General features: G+C 40.3%; 1 protein-coding gene and 1 non-coding gene across 2 annotated transcripts in view; one reads left to right on the top strand and one right to left on the bottom strand.

The window, feature by feature from the left end:
• The window catches only part of USP13 (ubiquitin specific peptidase 13), a 104,270-nt gene that overhangs the window by 65,168 nt on the left and 16,263 nt on the right, over positions 1-22,839 (bottom strand). Inside the window, exons 2-4 of the mRNA XM_054580907.1 lie at positions 16,400-16,525; positions 10,169-10,229; positions 1,956-2,077 (exon numbers count right to left, since the gene is read on the bottom strand). Of these exons, the coding sequence (XP_054436882.1) occupies positions 1,956-2,077; positions 10,169-10,229; positions 16,400-16,525 (309 nt within the window). The remainder of the gene's footprint in view (positions 1-1,955; positions 2,078-10,168; positions 10,230-16,399; positions 16,526-22,839) is intronic.
• Positions 20,980-21,156, top strand: LOC129077184 (small nucleolar RNA SNORA81). The gene has a single exon (XR_008529783.1). It is a non-coding gene; the product is annotated as a small nucleolar RNA SNORA81 (small nucleolar RNA).

Here is a 22,839-nt window from a genome sequence, read left to right as displayed (position 1 = left end):
TTACTAAGAGGTAGTTAAACTTTTTGGTAGAATCTACAGAGTAACTACCTGAAACTGAATGTTTTCAGTTCTAAGAGGCTCAAGAGCTGAGGAAGGGTGACCTGGTTGAGTGATTTTGAGCTCAATAATGCTTGTTATTTAAAAACTTTAAAAAAAAATTATTAAACACCAAAATGTAGCAAAAGCATGAAAATAAAATGTATATAAATCCTACCAGATAACTCTAGGCTTTTCCTTCAATCTCCCCTTCCAAATAATTCTCTCTTCTTTTTTAGTTCTTAAAATATTTCTTCATTCTAAAAGACTGTATTGAAATTATGATATGCATAGCTGAATTCAGGTTTCTATGTCACTGCACTTTTAAATAAAAGTATTCACACTTTGAATTATGCTCTGAATATAGGAATAAGTTAAAGTATTTAAAAACTTTTTTACTAACTTCTTCACATAAAGACTTTTCCCTCACAGGTGAATAGGAGAAAAATCACTTCTCATGACATTTATTCACAATGTGCTTCTTTGCTCCTTTTCTGACAGCAGACACAGAGTTATATCAGAGAACGGCAATAACAACTCTCAGTATGACAAAGATACAAGCGGTAGTATATAATATCAGGCACAGTGGGGCAAGGCAAGACCGCTTTGTCCACTCACATATTTTATCCTTGGTAACAACTACATGAGTCAACACAAGGAATTGGAAACAGCAGAGGTAATTTAATTCTGTAGGCGTTGCTAAAGGTGTGTCCTTAGGACACGTTACATCTAAAAAATTGAGGAAACAGCTACAATACCTATGTACAGAAAATCTTCATTTCTATGGTCACATATTTAGGTATAAAGTAAGTCAGGGGCAAAAGAGGTTGAACAGTGGAAACCTGGCCCCTAATGACATGGGAACCTCAAGCACAAAAGTCCCCTCTTGGCTGGGGCAAGTGAGCAGGTGGCTCTAGATAGGGTCACAGAAAGTCCTGAAGACTCTGGGACCGAAAGTCCTGGCTTTGGTTCTGACAGAGTTTGAGAAGGGGAAAAATAAGCTGGCATGTCTACACTCAGACTGACGCTGCCCCCTGCCCCCGCGGCTATCTGAGAACTCTGAGTGAACACCAAGTGGTGAAGAGGAAAAGAATAGAGAACAAAAGCAAGAAGGATGCAGCGGCAGAGACGATGCAGGACATGAGGAAAGAACAGGAGAACGGGCAGGGCCCCTGCAGGAGCGCTGCGCCCACTTTCAGGGTTCGAGAACCGAATCGAAGGCAAACAGAAGCTGGCCGCCTCCCAGCGCCCTACCACCCCCACGTTAGGTTGTTCAGGAAGATGAAAGTCGTGCCACAGGGAAAAAGGGAAGGGAGAGAGAAAAACTCACCACTAAATCTAAAGTCTAAAACCTAGAAAGGAATCTTCGTCCTCATGAAAAACTAAACTGAAAAGTAGGTTCATGTCCCCACTGAGCTCCTGCAGAACAGTGACGTGTAAATATTGGGTTATTTTTATCATCATACTGCTGTTGTTTCAGCAGCGGACCTCTTTTATTTTAACCCAAACAAAATTTTATATGGAAGACCAACATGCAGATGAGGTCAAAATATAGTCAGTCATTCCTCAGAACAGAAGACAGAGCCTCTGCTGCAGCCCCTGCACATCTTGGGGCCACAGTTTGAAAAATCTAAGCAACAGACTGTGAGTCACAGGCAGCAAGAAGCCAGCCCACCGGGAGGGAGCCGGCCCAGGGAGCCCAAAGCCCAGACAGCATGGGAGGTAACAAGCAGCGGAGGGTGTTTGGCCCAAAGCTCCCGAAATGGAACCCTGACCGCCTTTTGTGCTTCTGTCCGTGCTCATTCTTCTCTCATTCAACCCGCCTTCCCCACCCCCGAGCGCACACACACTGCACACGCACACACACCTGACACAGAGAGTCACGCGCATCTAGCTAGCAGCCGTGCACACTCACTGACCAGGGCAGGTAACTCCTCAATATTTGGTAGTGCTATTTCATAGTGGTCTGGGAATATAACAAGTTTGGCTTCATCTTCATATTCATAATCGTCGCTATTTAAATCGTCATCAGTATCTAGATCTGAGGAGAAAACAAAAACAAAGAACAAGACGTGAAGAAAGAACATTCCACACCGAGGCAGCACTCACTGGGAAAGCCAGAAATCCACATGGAAGACAGACCAAGGGCATGGCATTGACAACTCCCTCCTCTGACACGGCCATCCATCTGCCCCAAACCAGGAGTGAAAGGCCTTTCCATCTGTCCTAAGTTATGAATACTTATTTGTAAGTGACAGATGCACAAAGAAGACTGAGTCATATCATACAGCTTTACAATGAAACATATGTAGATACTCAGTTCTTAAGAGATGTTTATATAGGAATATTGACTGTTCATTATGATTTGCCAGGAGCCTGGCTCCTGACCTCATGAGAATGGGTTGGAGTATTTTTTCCCAACACTGTTATATGGAAGAAAGTACACAGGTTTCAGCGTAGATAAACCTAGCTCAATGCTGGCTCCAAAAATTAATGTTACTTTGAGCAAGTCACAAACTCTCTAAGCCTAGCTCCCTCATTTCTAGAATGGAGATGATAACACTTATCTCACACACTTTGTATGGAGAATATATAAAAACTGTACACAAGAGACCTGGCACAGAATAGGTCGTCAATTATAGTAGCTATTATTGAAAAATGCAATTTCAACTTCCTTCTTTCTCTCTCTCCCCCTCACTCCTCCTCCCCAGGTGAGAGCTGCTGAGATACGGCACCGTTCACCAGGGAGGGAAACTCCATACTATACATAGTCCTGCTTTCCTCAGGCTGAGAAGAACGTTCAGTAAGAAGGATGAGGTCCTCTAGACTGTTGTACCAAGTCATCGCCTCTTTGCTTGGCTGATCTCTGGTAAAGGTTAGGTGAAGGCTCAAGAAATGTCCTGTCACAGTATTTACATGGACATTTCGGCCTGGTGTTCACATGATGCCAGCATCCCAGGTCATGTTTGTATATTTAGATGTTTGGAACTATGGTGACAAAGAGCTCCTGAGCCACATCCCACTCACACACACACAAGCCCACACATAAACAGGCACACAGACATGGGCTCTGTAGATACGAGAAAGTTATTTTACTAGAGGAAGTAGCCAGCTGAATAGTTAATGATCTAGACAGATTCTGTCATTACCTTGTGGCGTGCCTCCAACCAAAAACCGAGCATCTTTTTGTGTACAGCTCTGCTCTTGAATTCTCAAAGGGAGAGCAGTTTTAAGTAGAAAATGAAATATAGCTAAAACACAGTCTAAACATTTTAATGAAAGATCCTAAATGACAAGATTCAGAAATGCCAAATAGAGAAACAAAAACATTGTCAGATAGCCAAAAGAGGTTCGTTTCACAGAAAATAATGTTAAAGAAGATTCTAAGAGTTTAAGAAGGGCATTTAGTTCAAGGAAATGATTCAGATAGTCATTCTATGTTACAAAAATTTGAACGCTTCAATATCTACATCTATGTTATATACTATATTCTATATCTATATTCTATGTTATACAAATTTAAATGCCCCAATATCTATGGGATGGTGTTCAATCCAAAAGACTATTATTCAAATGATATTTATTTAGCGTAGGCAGAAATATGAAAACATTTATGCTACACTAATGCTAAAAAATACAAAATCATTTTCACTGTAAAGACAACTTTGTACAAGTTATGCTCACAGACACGAACTGGAAAGAAACAAAGAAACCTAAAAAAATGAAAATTGTAAGTGGATGAACTTTTCCCTATTCTTAACTTTTTCTTTATTGTATTGTTTATAACAGTTTTAAGTAACCAAAGTACAAACTTTTTGTTGTTATATATAGATTCAGCTTATATAACATAGTATGTAGGTGCCTTTTTACCACAGAAAACACGTTCACTTAATGCTAATTCAAATCTCACCTGGCCAAAAATAATGAAAAACTAAGTCCAAAAAAATCCCACCCTGACGTTTACTAGCGATGTAACGCTGGGCAATTCTTTCCATGTTCCTTTTCCTCATGAGTAAGCTAAGGGTAATGTTATCCTCTCCCCAAGACTGCTAACAGGATTAAACAAGAGGGTCTGAGCACAGACCCTCTTCTTCAGAAGGGAAGGCAAAATGGAACTCCCTGCAGCCTTCTGGTCACGGTAGGCACAGGTGAGCCTTCCACGCAGGCCCGTTCCTGAAACTTCCCCCAAATGTTCTCTCGTACAACCTGTTTCTCATCAAGTAGAAATGCCAAGGCTAAATCCTCCCAAAAATGGAATGTAAGCTCTCCAGGAAGGGTCTAAGGCACCTGGCATAGGACCTGGCAGGTCTCAGGGCTCCACAGCTAGTGGCTGCCACCACCTTCCTCATCACCATCACCATCACCGCCTTCTCTACACTCCTGGCAACATGACTGAAGTGCTTTCCCTTCGTTTTGGCTGCCCAGCTCCAAGGAAATCCTGGAAAAAGTTTTAGGAAGACCACAATATCGTGGGGGATCTGCCGTGTGGTCTGAGTGTGGAGAAGATACGAGCTTGGAACGCTTCCAGACTAAGCTGAAGAGCAGGAAACAGGTCGCCTTCACCTTCCATGTCCCCAGCCCCTGCACAGGGCCCAGAGCACACCACACACTCAGTAAATGTCTGTGAGAGAAGACTAAGAAGCTAAACACCCACCATGTTAAGGACAACAGCAAAGCAAGAGCATCAAAAGGGTTGCTGTGGTTTGGCTTTTGTTTGTTTTTTTTTAATTGGTAACTGATACGTGTTTCAAAAGAAGCAAGACTGCTGTCATGCCAAAAAAAAAAAAAAGCAGAACTTTGTTGGACTTCTTAACACTTAGTTTATCGTTTACTTTTATTTTTAGGTCAATAGAATGGAAGGGGACAATGACCTTTCCCAGACATCTTAATTCAAATTAGGGAAAGTCAACAGAGGGAACCTATACTCTTATTTTAAGGGATAAATCTAAGGTTTCTCCTGAACATATATGACCCCACAATCCTAATGATAAATCTGTAATTTCCAAATTTGTCTACTTAGTCTCACCACCCCAAAAAACATCTAGTTGAGGAAGCTACAGAGTAAGCATGCTCTAGGGGCCGGCAGGATTAGGACCCCCACCGCCTCCCAGCAATCACTTCCCATCATGGCTAGTAACAGGTAATTCCTGCCCTTTCCGTAAGTTTAAAAACACATTAAAAAAAAATACCGCTTCCCCAACTCTACTTCAACGATCCTCTCAGATCTCTGAGAGAAGTGGCCGAGGTCACACCCATTTCCAAGAAGTAGCTGCCAGGACTACGAAGCAGCACAGTGAGGAATGGATCCCCATGGAAAACCAGGGCTCTGTGCCGAGCTCCGGGCTCTCCCGGCCTGACCACGCTGACTCTGATCTGTGCGCTGGAGGTGAGTGGTCTGCCTGCTCCACTGCTGTGAACGCTCACCAACCATTTACCGTCAACAGAAGGGGAAGACCGATGAGCACAGACCCTCTTCTTCAGAAGGGAAGGCAAAATGGAACTCCCTGCAGCCTTCTGGTCACGGTAGGCACAGGTGAGCTTTCCACGCAGGCCCGTTTCTGGAACTTTCCCCAAATGCTCTCTCTACAACCTGTTTCTCATCTAGGAGAAATGCCAAGGCTAAATCCCAAAAAAATGCAATGTAAGCTCTCTGACGTCGAGGTAGCTCTTTGAAGTCGCAGCCCACAGACACAGAAAAGCCTAACTCGTTCACTCCTATTTATGAATGTGGGGGGGGTACTTAATAAAAATATGACAACACTATTTTTATGATGTACCAAAGATACAGTATTCTTATCAAATGCATTAGCAGTTAATTAGACATCTATACACATTTGTAGCTTTATTGTAAAAAATATGCAGGATTAGGCCAGAATCATATCCTGAGTTCTGGATATTCCTTTAAAGATCCTAGACCCTCTTACATCCACTCCTCTCCTTCCATCTCATAGAACAGTAAGTATTGTATCAGCTTATTTCTAAAATTCACAATCTGTTGTGTTGTTGTAAGTTATCTTTCTACAACAGCGTCCCTTTCTCACTTGAAACATTAATGCAGAGCTCCCCGCCCCTCCTCAGTTCGGAGCACCCCAGCAACTTTCGCATGGCAGCAGGAAGCCCCCAGCCCCCGCCCCCCCCGCCCCAGAAAAGGCCTCGCAGTTCTGTTTATTAAGTTAGTAGTTAGGTCCAACCAACTTAATAAGTACTTATGTTCTAACTACTCAGTAGCCATCTGAAAAAATAACACACATAAATTGAAAGAACAAAATGTTCTATTCATTGTCAAATAACTACAATTCCTTACTTATGGGATGAGTGCACCTGTTGGGCAGAACACAACTTCTTTTTGAATCAGACTGGACAAGGCCTCCCTTCTTCCCTTTCCATATTTACTTTCACATGGTACGAGCCTTTTACCATACAAACCATGAAAAACCAGCTTCACAGAGAGATGAAGTCATTGAAAGGAATACTGGGTACTCTAACAGTGAAACTGCGTGAGCTAATAATGGTCCATGCAATGTTCAAGCATCACTGTGCTCCCTTACAGAGTTAAAATATCTCAAGGTGCCCCTGTGAGTCTGTTGCAGCACCCCAGGGTGTCCCAGAGCACAATTTGGGAACCAAAGTGTTAAAGGCTCACCACTGCCTACAGGAAAATGTCTAAAGGCGTGGTACATGCATAGACTATCGCTGGGAGAATATACAAGACATAGAAGGATGTACAAGAAGAAAATACTGCGTGTCTTTGGGGAGACCAACCAAGGAGCTGGGAGACATGGATGGGGGGGAAAGAAATTTACTCTTCATTATAGAGCTGCTTATAACTTTGCAATTTTAAATTTTATCCATGTGTTATACATTCAAAAAATATTTTTAAAATCCTAAATGCAGAAAGAAGTATAAAATGTAAATGACTCAAAAGTTATCCATAGTTGTCATTGTTTGTAAAACTCATGTACACACACTCACACCAGCAAAACCTAGAGCTGAGGGAGGGCCCGTCAGCTGTGAGCTCACTTGAGGCACGCATGCGCAGCAGGGAGAGCAACTTGGCTGCCGAAGGCAGGATGGTGCTCAGGAGGCTCGGGGTACGCCCTTGCACACCAGCTGATGGCCTCAGTTTCCCTTATAAAATCAGTACGGAAGGTCATAACTGAGTGGTTCAATGGTTTTAATGTGACTGCTAAACCGAAGGAAAAGGAATTATTCACTAGTCATCAAGTGAACGTGGAAAAAACCCTCTCTCCAGGAGAAAGTATTAGTCATCTACGTGTGTTTTGGGAAGGAGCAGGGGCGTCATAACTACATTTCAATAGAAGTGAAAAAGTACTTTCTATTCAAAGAAACAAGAGGGACTGCAAGAGAGTTCTGATTCTCTTCCTCTCCGTGAAGAGATGACTCCAATGTCCCTTTTAGGGAGTGAATCTTTGGCAGAAGCCACTAGCTGCCTCCTGGTGTCCATTTTCCCCTTCTTGTATAGTAACAGGTTTATTTAATGAAGCCAGTTAATAGACTTTACTTTCCGGTCTCCTGTGCAGCACCTGGTGTGGCCATGCGTCCAAGTCCTGACCAGAGAGTATAAACTGAAGTGTTGCTTGAAGACCTGTCAGAAGGCTGACAAAAAGAAGCAACTCCGCAGAAAGATTAGATTTTTGTCCTTCCCCATTCATCTTTCTTGCTTTCCAGATGGGGGTGTGATGGCCGGAGTTCCAGCAGCCATCTTGGACCATGAAGTAACCATGAGGCTGGAAATCACAGGCCAGGATGGAGGGCGAAGCAGAAACATGGGAAGACTCTAGACTCTAATAGAACATACGAGGCCGTGACATCAGCCTGGACTTCTTGCTTCCCTGCATCCTCTACATGAGAAAAATAAACAACTATCTTGTTTAAACTCACCAGTAATTTAAGTTTTCTGTTACATAGCCATGTGTAATCTTAATACAGTCCTTCACTGCAGTTCATTTACAGGCCACACCAACTTGAAAATAGCCATGATCAGGGTGACAAGAGAAAAGTGCCTGCCACTGACAGATGGGCAGCATCTGTTGAGAGGGCTGAAATGAGGGCTTGCAAAACTAAATTCTTACTGGGATGAAGTGACCAACATAAATTTGAGGAATCAGGTATAACACAATAGAGAGAAATGGGGGCAAGCCCTAGAGCGCTAATTAGGCTCAAATTTAACTTTTAAAACAAACTGGTACAGTCTAAAGAGGACATTTTTGCCAGGCTGTGAGTTTTAGGCACATCTTGTGCCTCCTGGTATGGACCGCCGGGAACACACGGAGCAAGTCTGTAGCAGAGGCCCACCCACGGGAGCTGGTGGGTGAGGGCTCCCTAGAAGCAGCGAATGGGGTCTCCACTGACTAAAGAACAGAGCCTCAGTGCTTCCCTTTATGTTAATTTTTTAAAACAGTTTCTTGACACTATCATCCGTCATCATTTTAGTGACCAAAATGATCACTAAAAGATCAAACCCCAAAGTCTTGTTAGTAAAAGAAACAAGGTTAAAGGGCAAGATGGAGAATCAAAGCAGGAAGAAAAACCAGCTCTATGACTGTTTCCAATGGCTTTGCTTTTCAAATAATGAGTATGTCTTTTTATTACAACAGTGTCATACATTTGTTATACAAAAAATTAAAAACAGATAAGCAAAAAGAAGAAAATTAAAATCACCTCACTCACACCACCAGGGAAGAGCTACTTTTAACAATTTGGAGTGTATCTGCCAGACTCTTCCAGACTCTCAGCCATATACACGTGTGTGTGTGTGTAAACATGCATATATACACATGTATGTATATACCTACATATATAGATGTGCATGCACATATACAAACATATCAATATTTACATACACCGGGTGGGGCAAAAGTAGGTTTACAGTTGTGAAAATGCAAAACAGAGTTTATTCTAGTATTATTATTTATTAAGTATTGTATCACTTTCCATATGAACAACTATATACATGTATGCACAAATACATGTGTATACATGTGTGTGCGCACATGTATACATATACGTATACAGCTGTGTATATATGTGAAAATTTTACCAAAATGAAATTGTAATATGCAAATGATTCTGAAATTCCTTTCAAATAATAATCCCAGGCATTTAGGCATTTAAACTTGCTTGGTCAAACTACTTCTTTTCCTGGGAATACCATTATCAGAAGCTTACTATGACACACGATCATGACAATGTATCATTAGAAACCAGTACTCATTTGCATAGGCAAAACCAGCTCTTCTGAATGAAGGGGACAGAAAATCACTGTTAGTCAAACACCCCAGCAATCACAGTTGCAGGCAAGGTCCACAGATGAATGATAAAATTAGTGAGCAAAACCTTGAGGAGAAACAAGATAGCACAGTCTCGAAATATCACTGCAACCCATTTATTAATTACACTGTAACTTTACAGTGGAGAAGCCCGGCAGGCACCCTGTAACATCACTGGTATGAAGGCAAAGCATCCCGTGCCCCCGGTGCTACACAGAGCTCACATCACTCTGTGGTCTTCTTGCCAAAAACGCATGACCTCAGACTTATAATGAGGAAACATCAAACAAACCCAAATTGAGATACATTCTACAAAGTAACTGGTCACGACTAAAGAAAAAAAGTAACTGGTCACTGCTCTTCAAAAATGTCACAATTATTAAAGGCAAAAAGAGTGAGGAACTACCCCAGATTAGACAGGATTAAGGAAACGTGAAAACTAAATGCAACATGGGATTCTGAAACATAAAAGGACATTAGTAGAAAAACAGTGAAACCAAATAAAGTCTGTAGTTTGGATAATATGAAAAGAAAAAGAAAAAAGTGAGACTGGTTCTTCTTTAAGAGCAGTGGGAAAAGAGACCAGAAGCAGAATCACAATTACTGCCCAGTTGCTATAAGCATAATTGCTTCAAAACACTAATCCGACTAAGAGTACTAACGTCCATCACCACTAGGTAACCATGCAATGGAGTCAGGTCATCTCAAGCTAAAGTAGTTCCGCTCATCCTTGACTAGTAGAGCAATAAACAACCTATTACTCAAAATCAAACACGCACACACATGCACATGTGCACACACGCACAAAATCTAGGCACACTACTGATAACTATGTACATTACCTAAAAAAATCTTGGAATTCCTCCTTTTTGGTAAAGCTCCACCAGATGCCCCTTTTACCTTCTGAAAAGAAAATAAGAAATTGTTAAAATGCATCCCATGGAATAGACAATTGAGAGGAGTGAGGGAGATGGGGGGAGTAAATCTCAGAGGTTCCCAGGTTTTATAAAAGTCCAGAGGAAATATTCAACCTGGATTAGAGATTCCAGGATAAACAGGAACTTGACCCAGGTCAATGGAGGTAAGTGAAGGGCAATGCTATTGTTCCACCTGATTATTTTCACCAAGTTATAAAGAAAGCACTTCTGGAAAGGGAAATGGAACCAGGCATCAAAGTGAAGTAGGAGTAGATGCTTCAACTTCAAATGGGCACATCCTCCCAAGGGGCTGGCGTCCACGCCCAGTATGAGAGCTACTCCGGAGGACGCTGACCCCTGCTACCTGCTAGGTCCCCAGTGGTTGGGCCTGGGTGTGCCCAAAAATTACTACTGAATGATTTAATAAATATTAATATGTAGTCACTGATATTCTGGTCGTATTACACATCAATCTAACCTCCCCAAACACTTCTGGAGCACCACCCGATGGCTGGCTACGTTGCCACCCTAAGCGTCATGCAGTCTCTACCTATCACAGAAATGCCTGGCAGCAATGAAATAAACACCCATCAAGTGTTCATGCAAAAGAGGTCATTCGTTACCCTCTGACACTCACACAATAAAGTTTACTCTCAAATAGGATTACAAAAATATTTGTTTCCACTGGCCAAAACGACATGACCACATCGTATAGTCTTTTAGCTAATAGAAAAAGAGCATGTCTCTGACACGTGGCAAGGCACAGGTCAAACCCCGACACCTTTTCACATGTTATGGTGTCGGGGTTCGACCTGTGCCTTGCCATGTGGTGGTGATCACATGTTATGACAGCATCAGGGCCTTGCAGCTTCTTCCGTCCGTGCTGTTATTAGCTCCAAGCCTCCTTTCCCACATTTTACCCTTTGACATTGAAGGCTGGCTCATCTTTGTGATTCTCACATGACATTTTTATAGCTTCTACTATAAGTTTACAGTTCACATCTTAGGAATGTGAGAATTATGGAACACTTCAGCTCAGAAACCTGTTTCTCCAAATACTAATGCCAAATTCACGACACTCTCTTGGAATCCCTCTCCTCCCTGGTCTCAGAGCCTCTGTTCTTCGCCCCTCCACTTTCCTGCCTCAGAAAGGGATAAAATAAACCTGCACTGTAGATGCATTTAACAATCCTGGAGGTCACTTGAAATCTCTCTAGGGAAGTTTATGGCATCCTTCCTTCAGACTTACTGAATTCAATAATATCAAAAGGAGGAAATGATAGTTCTTCAGGAGGTAGAGTATGTGCCCAGAGATGATCAGGTAAGAACAGCGGGCCTGGCATATAACAGCCGCTCAGCAAGTATTTGCTGGATGGATGATAATGGATAGATGATGGGTGATGAACAGAGAGACAGATATGCTGACAACAGGCAATGCAACAAGTAAAAGAGGGGTAGGGGTAGAACTAAGTAATGCATCCTAGACAAACAACAACAAAAACACCTGTACAAAGGCATGAAGTCCATGTGTTCCAAAAACAAGAAGTGGTTGGCTATGTCTAGAGCACAAAGCTAGTGGAGTAAAATTGAAGGTTAGAAAGGCTACATGGACCAGATCATGGAGGGCCTTGTAATCCAAGAGTCTGGACTTCATCCTGCAACAAAGGGAGATACATCAGAGATTTAAGCCACAGATGCACAGATATAAGCATTTGGAAAGTTCACTCTGGGTACAGCATGCAGACTGGGTAGAATGAAGGCAGCAGGTCTGATGGAAGGCGACCAGTCAGGGAACTGGTCAGCATGAGTCCTTTTAAGGGCTGATGAGCACTCAGGCAAGAAGAACAGGGATGCAGAGGACAGGGCGGACTTCAGGGCTATTTGGGAGCCCCAGACGAGACTTGGTCACCAACCAATCATGGAATGAAAGCAGGATCCAAAGGATGTCTAGGTTTCCAGAACTCAAGACCCAGAACCACTCTGAGAAAGAGGACAGATAACTCGTTCAGGCTGGGCACAGTGAGTTTGCAGTACCTATGAGGTGTTCCAAGTAGAAAGAGCCAGGTCAGAGTCAGATCTTCCGCTCTGGAAAGAGACTGATGTGGAAGTCATCAGCTTAGAGAGAGTGGTTCAACCAAGACGTGCACGACAGTAATAAGGAAGAGCAGCTTTCAGGGAAAGAAGGCAGGAGGGTCAAATGGAAACCTAAGCAATGCAGACGTCTAAGGGGGTAGTGAAGGAAGAGGCGCTAGGGAAGAAGGTGAGAAAGGGCATCTGGAAGGCAGGAGGAAAGCCAGGAAAGAACGGTACCCAAGAAAGCAGGAGAGGAGCAGTTCCAAAAGGAAAACAAGTTCAAATACTCAAAAAGTCAAGTAAAATCAGGGCTAAAACATACCCACTAAGCGTGACATCGGAGAGGTCACTGACACCATCGCAGGTGTCATGAATTCACAGGAGGCCAATCAGACTGCAATGCTGAACTCAGAGGAAGATGTAGTAGACATGATGAGAACACAAGTTTTTAAAGGAGCATTAATCGAAGGATGGGATGACTAAAGGAGGACGCATTAGAGAGGCAATTCCGTGGTGCGTTCTTTTTTAAGGTGGGAGGAATAAGAGGCAGAAGAGGGAGCCACTGGGCATACCAAAGGGAGAGGAGCTAATGAAGGGCAGGTTTCCGACAAGGAAGAGACAGGACCAGGAGGACACAGAGAGCAAGCTCTCTGCTGAGACGGGGGAACCGGATGCACGTGAGTCCCCAGGAGGCAAGAAAGGAGTTCGGGAAGTTTCTGCCCAGCGGTCCCCGTTTCCTCTGTAAAGTACAAGGCAAATTGTTTTCTGAGAATCAGGAGGGAGGGAAGCATCCGAGGTCTGGAGCGGACGAGAGTGCAGACTAGGTTTGCTGGGCGGGGCAGGGCACAGCACAGGGGAGGGCCAGGAGCAGGACATGGTCCCAGACCCCAAGGCAGCGCGGGACCTCTAGGATGCGCCAGTGAAAGCAGAGAATGCTACCTACCGATGGGACGACTGGCTGGAGCTCTGAGGATGGTGAAAGAGGCAGACAAGGGGGTAAGGGCCATCACGGGTATTGGGGACAAGAGAATGTTTAAAGCCATGGATCCTGATTGATAAGCAGACTAACCAAACAGGGGATGGGGCTGCCTGGACAAGCCACAGGCCAGAAGGTATCAAAAAGGGAGAACGACGCATCAAAATCAGGATAAATAAGTGAAAGAGCTAAACCAAGAGAGGGATGTGGGCAGAGAGTGAAATATTTAACTTAAAATTTCAGAGGCAGAACTAACTGTACAAGATTACCAGCACTCTAACAATCTGCCACTAACTTTGTGACTGTGAGCAAGTTATTTCAAGTCTCTGAGGCTGTTTCATTTTTTCCCCCAGTTCTGCAAAAATTTCCATCACTTTATATGAAGAAATATGTGGGACAAAGAGGACTTCACAAGAACTGCTATGTCTCAACTAACAGGCGCAGTAAATGTAAATCAAATAATATTAGGCTAACATTAGATTACTTTGAAGATAATCATTGAGTTTATGGCTTATCTGACCCCCTGGCCTGTCTTCTTCCTCTTCACTCTACTCTGCCTACCGTCTAATTTGGGATCTCCCCTCAGTGTCCAAAATTTAAACAGAGGAGACGTTAAGTAGGCTAAGGTGAGAGAGTAGATGAATTTCAAATCAGCATTGATGATTTACTACAGCGATATTCAACTTGCGTGCTGCAAGAATTTTTAAAACACCGTAATACCTGACTATTTAGTCAGTGGCACTGACCTCTTTTCCCTTAGATTGTCGAAGAAAAAAATGACAAAAGCCAACAAAACAATAGCTGTCTGGTGTGAATAAATCAAAATTATACCTATTTTTTGTCAGCAGCAAAAAATATATTTTTTGGTGTGCTGCAGAATTTTAGTAATTAGTTTATGTGTATCATGAGATGAAAAGGTTGAAAACTGCTGATTTTGAAGATCCAAGATAGTCTACAAACTATTAGGACTAAAGTGAACATTGAACAGTGTTGCCAAACATAAAATCAACATTTGAAAATTGATAACATCCCCAAACACCACCAATCATCAATTAAAATGCATAAAAAATAAAAGTCACACGTTACAATAGTTACAAAAATTACAGAGTACCTTTAAAAAAACTGATAAAATAAAAGCTCCTTTACTGACAATTACAAAATATTGTCGAAGGACATTTTAGCCCTGAATAAATAGAAAGATAGGGCATGTTGAATAGTCATTCAATAAATATTTAGGAAGCACCTACTATGTGCTGGATACTGTTAAGTGCTGAGGACACAGAAGTGAAGCAAACAGACAAAAATACCTGCCCTCATGGAACTTACACAGTGATGTGGGCTATAGATTAATCAACAGGCTGAAGGTGACCGTAATCAATATCTCAACAGGATTCTTTAAACTACATAAACTGATTCCAAAATCCATAGAGAAAAATAAATGTCTAAACTCAGGAAAGTTCTGTGAAAAATTAACATGGAAAAAGTGCTCGCACTACTACACGTCAGGCTTGTCACACCAACGCAGAGACAGAAAAATGTTCCATAGAATGAACAGAAAAGGACTGAGCCCCCAAACAGATCCACGTGGTAATGGCACGATAAAATATAAAAAAGATGGCACTGAAAAATCATTGGGAAAGATTGCACTACTCTAGTAATAGTAGGATAATTGATTATCAATATGAGAAATAAAATGTTGATTCCCACACTTCACAGAAATGTAAAAATAAATTATAGATGGATTGAAGATCTAAAATGTTAAACACACATGTGCGCTCACACACGCGCTTCTAAAAAAAGAAAAGAGTCAGAATATCTTTATGACCTTAAGTTGAAAAACAATTTCTTAGACACAATACAAAAACCACAATTTATAAAAGTTTAGTATGTCAAAATTCAAAACTTCTCTTCTACAAAATAATTCATCAACAAAGCAAAGAGTTTATATATCCAGAATGTGAAAAGAACGAAATAAAACCTTTAACAAAAAGAAATATCCGTTGAGAAATAGGTCAAAAAATATAAATAGGCAAATCAGAGAAGAGAAAACCAGAATGGCCAATAAATATATACAAAGAGTTTCAATTCTCACAGAAAGAAATGCCAAATATTTGGCACAGAAAGATGCTACTTCACAACCATTAGATTGGCAAAATCAAAAGTCTGGCCAAGCACTGGTGAGGCTGTGGAAAACTAGAGTTCACTGCAGATAGGAGTTTAAATTGGTGCAACCAGTCTGGGGAAGAATTTATCAATATCAGTAAAATTAAGGATAAACACACCCACATGCCAGCATTACCACCTCGACATATAGTTGTGGAAAAAACTTGAGCATGTACCCCAGGAGAAAAGGATAAAAATATTAAGTGTTACATTGTTAATAGAAGCAGAAAACTAGAAACAATCTAAATGTTCATCAATGGAACAGAATAATAAATGACAAGGTAGAATACCAAACAACTGTTAAATTGAATTAAGCACATCCAAATGTATCACAACATGAACAAATTTCAAAACAATGCTTAAAGGGAAAGTTTTACATGGAATTAGAGGTAAGAGTATGATAGTATTTATCCACATCTTTAAAACACACAGTTATCCCATATATTGATGATGAATACGTATACATAAATAAAATATAATGACATGCATAGGAATGAGAAACAACAACTTCACAGCTATGGTTACTCCTGGGAGGGAGGGAAACAAAAGGGACTTCAACTTTCAAGAAAGCTCTTTCTCTTGCTGAAAAAAAATCTGAAGCAAAAATATTCAAATATTTTTTATTTCTGATTTTTGGATCCATGAGTGTTTCCAGTACTATTTTCTGTACTTTTTTGTATTTTTTTTACTTGATCATTTTTCCACCAGTCAACTCCTAGCTTCTTAATTGGAAGCACAGGTTCAGAGGAAGAGAAAAATAAAACTGGCTAAGGTAAGATCTGGGGGACTCTATGAATTTCTCTACAAACGGTCCAGTTTCTGTTTCCCATCATCAAAGAGCATCAGGAGTTATGTGGGCACAGTAAAACCTCCATGTGATAAACACACTACGATGATGTTACAGGGAAGATATCAAGGCAGTTCTCCAAAAGAGCATCTCTCACCTCACGCACATGTCTTTTCAGGTGCATGTATACACTCTGTCCAGTTTTTCGAAAATGACGTTCAACGTGTTCCCTTCCAAAGGCCAAAAATGTATTCATGCATACATAGAGTCCACCTTCAGAATTCTAGAAAAAAGAGATTACAACGTTAGTCAAGTAGTCCAGCTACAGAGAAAGGGAAGGGAAGGAAGGTGAATGATGAAGACAAAGCCTGGCAAAGGTCAGCGGGCTGTCACAGTCACCTGCAGTGACGCCCAGCGACTCCACAGACATCCACAGTGGCCGCGCCCACCCCAACCCTGGGCTCCAGGTGCTCCTTGGACAACTGAGCATAGTGTCATAGCAGCGAGGCCCTCAAAGGTGGTCCTGGGAAGTAAGCGTGGTTGTCTGACTCTCCACACGGGGGTAAATGACAAAAAGGGGCAGAAGGAAGTTGGCCATTGATCCAGCTACCCTCATGCAGTGGTTTATCCTCATCTGTTACTTCCTCATCTGTCAGTGCAGGTCTCCAGGGCGAAGTGTTTATGCCCTTGTAGTTTGACAGAGTTCTTCAAAGAGACTGCTCCCTTCCTTTGATGACACATATTTGATAGTATCCATTAATAAATTATAACAATTTAATGAATAAATAATTACTTAAAAAGTAAATGTTAAAGGATAGAGTCCTATAACAATCATAGCTATCAATACATGTTATTGTATGCCTGATATATGTCAAGTGCTTTACATTTATTTTTTGTGATCCAAACAATACTGAAAGCTACTTATTATTATTTCCATTTTACGGTTTTTTAAAAAAAAACTAAGGATGTCACTTGCTCATGTTTGCACAGCCTAAAGTGTCAGGGTTAAATTTAAATCTCTTTCTCTTTTTACTCCTCTATGCAATATTTCAAATATTATTTAATTATAGGCATACTGCTACCTGAATAGTCAAAAATATTGTTTGCGTCTTAGATACTGGATTTCTATCCCATCTCATCTCTCCTGTTCTCTCACTCTGCTTGACATGCTTCTCTGTAACTTTAGCATCTAAAATTAGCCCTGTTGCCTCAGTGGAGTGGATTTTTATCAAGATTCTGTTTCTCTCACCACTGTGATTTTTTTTTTTAAAAGTTCTTAAATACCTGTTAGAATTGCCAGCAAACACTTATCAAAATTCTTTACAATGAATTTTTATTTTTTAAAGTATATTTTATTGATTATGCTATTACAGTTGTCCCATTTTTTCTCTCCCCTTTATTCCCCTCTGCCCTGCACCCCCCACTTCCCACCAGCATTCCCCCCTTTACTTCATGTCTATGGGCTGTACCTGTAAGTTCTTCAGTTTCTCCATTTCCTATACTATTCTTAACCTCCTCCACCCCTTCAATTTTGTGCCTACCATAAGATAAGAATCAATCATGATTCTTATTCCCTGTTCCCCCATTCGCCCCCTCCTCCTCCCCACTGATAACCCTTCATGTGATCTCCATTTCTGTGATTCTGCTTCTGTTCCAGTTGTTTGCTTAGTTCGTTTTTGTTTTTGTTTTTGTTTTTTCAGGTTCAGTTGCTGATAGTTGTGAGTTTGTTGTCATTTTACTGTTCATAGTTTTGATCTTTTTCTTAGATAAATCCCTTTAACATTTCATATAATAAGGGCTTGGTAATGATGAACTCCTTTAACTTGACCTTATCTCGGAAGCACTTTATTTGCCCTTCCATTCTAAATGATAGCTTTGCTGGGTAGAGTGATCTTAGATGTAGGTCCTTGACTTTTATGACTTTAAATACTTCTTGCCAGCCCATTCTTGACTGCAAGGTTTCTTTGGAGAAATCAGCTGATAATCTTATGGGAACTCCTTTGTAGGTAATTTTCTCCTTTTCTCTTGCTGCTTTTAAGATTCTCTACTTATCTTTAATCTTGGGTAATGTAATCATGATGTGCCTTGGTGTGTGCTTTCTTGGGTCCAACTTCTTTGGGACTCTTTGAGCTTCCTGGACTTCCTGGTAAGTTTATTTCCCTTGTCAGATTGAGGAAGTTCTCCTTCATTATTTGTTCAAATAAGTTTTCAGTTTCTTGCTCTTCCTCTTCTCCTTCTGGCACCCCTAAGATTCAGACGTTGGAACGTTTAAAGTTGTCCCAGAGATTCCTAAGCCTCTCCTCATTTTTCTGAATTCATGTTTCTTCATTCTGTTCTGGCTGAATGTTTATTTCTTCCTTCTGCTCCAAATCATTGATCTGGGTCTCAGTTTCCTTCCCTTTACTGTTGGTTCTCTGTGTATTTTTCTTTATTTCACTTTGCATAGCCTTCATTTTTTCCTCTATTTTGAGACCATACTCAACCATTTCTGTGAGCATCCAGATTACCAGTGTTTTGAACTCTGCATCTGATAGGTTGGCTGTCTCTTCATCACTTAGTTGTATTTTTTCTGGACTTTTGATCTGTTCTTTCATTTGGGCCATATTTCTTTGTCTCGGTGCTCCACATTTTTTTTTTCATTTTTATTGAATTTATTGGGGCTAAAATGGTTAATAAAATTGTATAGGTTTCAGGTGTACAATTATGTAATACATCAGCTGTATATTGCGCTGTGTGTTCACCACCCTAAGTCAAGTCTCCTTCCATCACCATTTATCACACCTTTACAATTTCAAAACATACACTGATGCTTATTATTAATATATGAAAAATAATTTTTAAAGTTCTAATAACTCAATATTGTTTATTTTTTTAATTTTTAATAAAATTCTCCAACACTGTATCTGTGGTTTATAAGCCAGGCATAAAGGAGTCTTATCACAATGAGAATATTATAGCAACACTAATTCAACATGTGCCTATTGCTAAAACAAGGGGAAAAAGCTATAAAGATGACAAAGAAAGAAGTAAAGTGGTCTCAATTTGCTGATGACATTATGGTTTATATGGAAAATCTTAAGAAATCTACAAACTACTAAAAATAACAACTAATAAAACTAATGCATGAATATAGCAAGGTCATGGGATATAAGTTAAAAGACAAAAATCAATTCCAGTTTTATATTCTGGTAACAAATACTTTCAAATTAAATTTGTAAAACTTGGCTATAAAATAGCATCCAAAAAAACTCAGAATTCTACAGCTTGTGCTTCTGGATAAATTTTTCCCTTAAATAGGACCATTTGAATAAAATTAGAAAAGTTCTTCACATTACATTCACTTGATCAATAAATTAGGTAAATATTTTTGAAATACTTTTTTAAATAAGCATGTTCTTTTGCATAGTCATAATCCTTTAAAAAAACATATTGCATCATTATAATGGTCAGTGATTCACTAAGCCCATTAAATTGAGCACCACATATTATGATTAAAATAAAAAATACTTCCATTCTCTTCCCATAAAATATAATTCTGTCCAAAAGAATGAAAACCAGAAGATATACTGGGGAAAGCATGAGATTTGTAACCAGAGGCCCTGACCTGCTACTAATTACCTTGTAGCCTAAGGCAGGTTGTTACACCGTCTCTGAGCTTCAGTATCTACCTCTGTAAACATGGCTGTACCAGTAATTCCCACCTCACAGGGTTTCATGAAGTTCAAAGAAGATGAAACACATTCTGTGCAATAAGGCATCACAATAAATATTGGTAATTATTCACTGCAAGCTGAAAGTTCTGTGCATTACATGAATCTCTTATTATTTCAATTATTTTATAAAGCGGGGGAACAGCAGATAGAAGAAAAAAAGTGAGCCTGACAGCCACACAGGCTAACAAACATTTATCTGCCAGAAAAATACTTCAGGCAACTAGTAAGAAACCAAGAAACTACCAAGTAAAAGAAGAAAAATGTTTACGTGTACACTAGTTATATAATGCAAGAGCTTATAATCTCTAACATAATGATACAGTCTTAGCTAATTTCATTGCCAAGAGTGTTTGACTTATTAGGGAATTTCATAAAAAAATTTAATAGACTAAACATTCGTTCTCAGTTTCTGGAGTCACTTGATATTGTCACAAAGTCCATAATCAAACAGAAATATGCTATGGCACCCAGGGATGAGCAGCCCCACCCAGGGAAGGATTCCATTACGCACCTCCACGGGCACCTTCCGTCAGACACAGGGGCCGACCCCTGCAGCCGCGTACACCCCTCCGCGAGCAGCTCTGAGATGGGGACACCACCCAGGGAACTTGCCGGTAATTCTAAAAATTCAGGACACACTGAGACAGAACACGTTAAAAGCTACCTCCCATAGAACAAGCACCCCGGTCTAATGATCTACTCTTTCTCCCCTCTTATTAATGTTTAAATATTGCTCCCATAAGGCAGTTTTTGTTACATCACACATAGTCAATACTCCGTGCCATGCACAGCTGCTTTCATTAATGGTGACAAGTCTACACTGACGTATTTCTCCCAATTCCTCTGTGACCAAAGCACAGAGAAGGGTTTATAGCCTGGTCAGATCAGAGATAAGCTGATGGACGCGAACGCTCAACTTCATCCTCTCATTAAGCAGCCACAACCCCACTAAAATCACTGCTTTAGAAGGTGCCCAAAAGCACTTGTCTTCACGCAGCCAAAAGTGCAGGCAGAACTCAAGCAGGCCCTTTGGTGTAAGCACTGCACTCAAATGCAGAAACAAGGGTCATGGCTTGGTTTTTATAACAGTGCTAGCAGAGTACACACAAGAGAAAAAGGCACTGCACTAGGCTGTAAGGACTCGAGTGGACCTCTTTCTTAACGTCCAGTGTCCTCTGTCTTAAGGCTTGGCGGAATACATCTTTAGAAGAAACTAAAAATTAAACAATGTTTTTAAAAAAAAATCAGGCAGATTTAGAGAACTGTGCCAACTGACTGTGAAATGCACCTCAAAGAATAAAAGGAAAGACTATAAAATGATACTTTTTCTAAGTCATGGTGGTAGAGTGCTTTAATAAAATAAGTTATAAATGAAATATATATATAGGATTAACTTTTTAAACAGATGATAGTATAACAACAAAGATTCCAAAAATATATTCCTTCTATCTGTCAAAAACTCTTAATATGTCAAGCCACAAGAACCACAAAAATAAGGGGGAAATCCCAATAGAAGTTGCTGGTACAGTTAGACTTCAGTAAAAAGGAAAATTAACCTAGATCCACATCTTACACCAAACACTGTAATAAGGTTCAGAGTGATCCAAGAGATAGCATTTTAAAAACTAGAAAAGAGCAGAATAGTATATTTATCCCACTTGTGAAGGGGAAAACAGCTTCTGGCCAAGAAAACACAGAATCACGAAAGAGATGATGTAGTTAAGTATAAATATATAAATAATAATGAACAAGTTTTACACCACAAAATATAATGAAACAATGAGAAAACCAACAATAACAGATAGGTAAAGATGTGAAGTATACATAAAAGCTTACATACATTCTATGTAAAATTGATAAAATTACATGCAGGATGTTAACATCCATTTTGAACTTGATAAGAGTCTTTTTCAGATTGTTTAGTTTCTGCCCTGGCTGGTGTGGCTCAGGGGATTGAGTGCCCACCTGTGAACCAAAGGGTCACCAGTATGATTCCCAGGGTCAGGGCACAGGCCTGGGTTGCGGGCCAGGTCCCCAGCAGGGGGCGCGTGAGAGGCTACACACTGATGTTTCTCTCCCTCTCTTCCTCCCTTCCCCTCTCTCTAAAAAAATTAATAAGTAAAATCTTTTTTTTAAAATGATTGTTTAGTTTTAAATGTGAGAAAATATTAAAATCAAATCATCACATCCTCACCTCTGAAAGTAAGCACATTAAAATAATCTCAAAGTGATTATATAGGCCTGTTAAACTAGCAAAAAAAAAAGGTATTATAATTGAACAGCCCAAAGCACAGAAAAAGTCTATATACCTACTCCCACAGACATAAATTAGTTCTGTCTTTCTGAAGAGCAATAAAACTGTGGCCTTTCACACAGTACTTCTCCTTTGAGTATACACTCCAGAAACCCAAAATAAATTTTTAAAAAACCAATTTGTTCAAAAATATTCACAGAAACACTGTTTATACCAGGAAAAGGTAGCAATAGCCCCAAATAGAGGAGCTAAGAACTTGTGGCATATAAACACAACAAAATAATATTATTTAAAATGACAAATTTATGAATTGGGTATACTGTGTATAGAACATATGTATAGAACCGTATATGACGTGCACATAAAAAGTGTTTATGAAAAATAGTGTTTATGAAAAAAGAACACATGCGGATGCTGATGACAAGAAGGAAAGGAAGAAGGGAAGGTGAGGTGCGTCAGTATGTTGACAAAGACCTGAAAGGAAAATGGAATATGATAAACGGCTTTAGGTTTACTGAAGTCCTTGACATTGGGTTCCTCAGCCTTACCTCCCATTACCTCCATGTTTGATCCAGAGCAGTGTTTCTCAAACTTATGTCGTGAAGGACGAGGTTGTTTTGTTTTGTTTCT

Source organism: Pteronotus mesoamericanus, unplaced genomic scaffold, assembly GCF_021234165.1.
Source record: "Pteronotus mesoamericanus isolate MK-2021 breed Mesoamerican mustached bat unplaced genomic scaffold, CSHL_Meso_final contig_116, whole genome shotgun sequence".
Taxonomy (NCBI): domain Eukaryota; kingdom Metazoa; phylum Chordata; class Mammalia; order Chiroptera; family Mormoopidae; genus Pteronotus; species Pteronotus mesoamericanus.
Note: the sequence above shows the minus strand (reverse complement) of the source record. Positions and strands in the feature narration are given on the sequence as shown.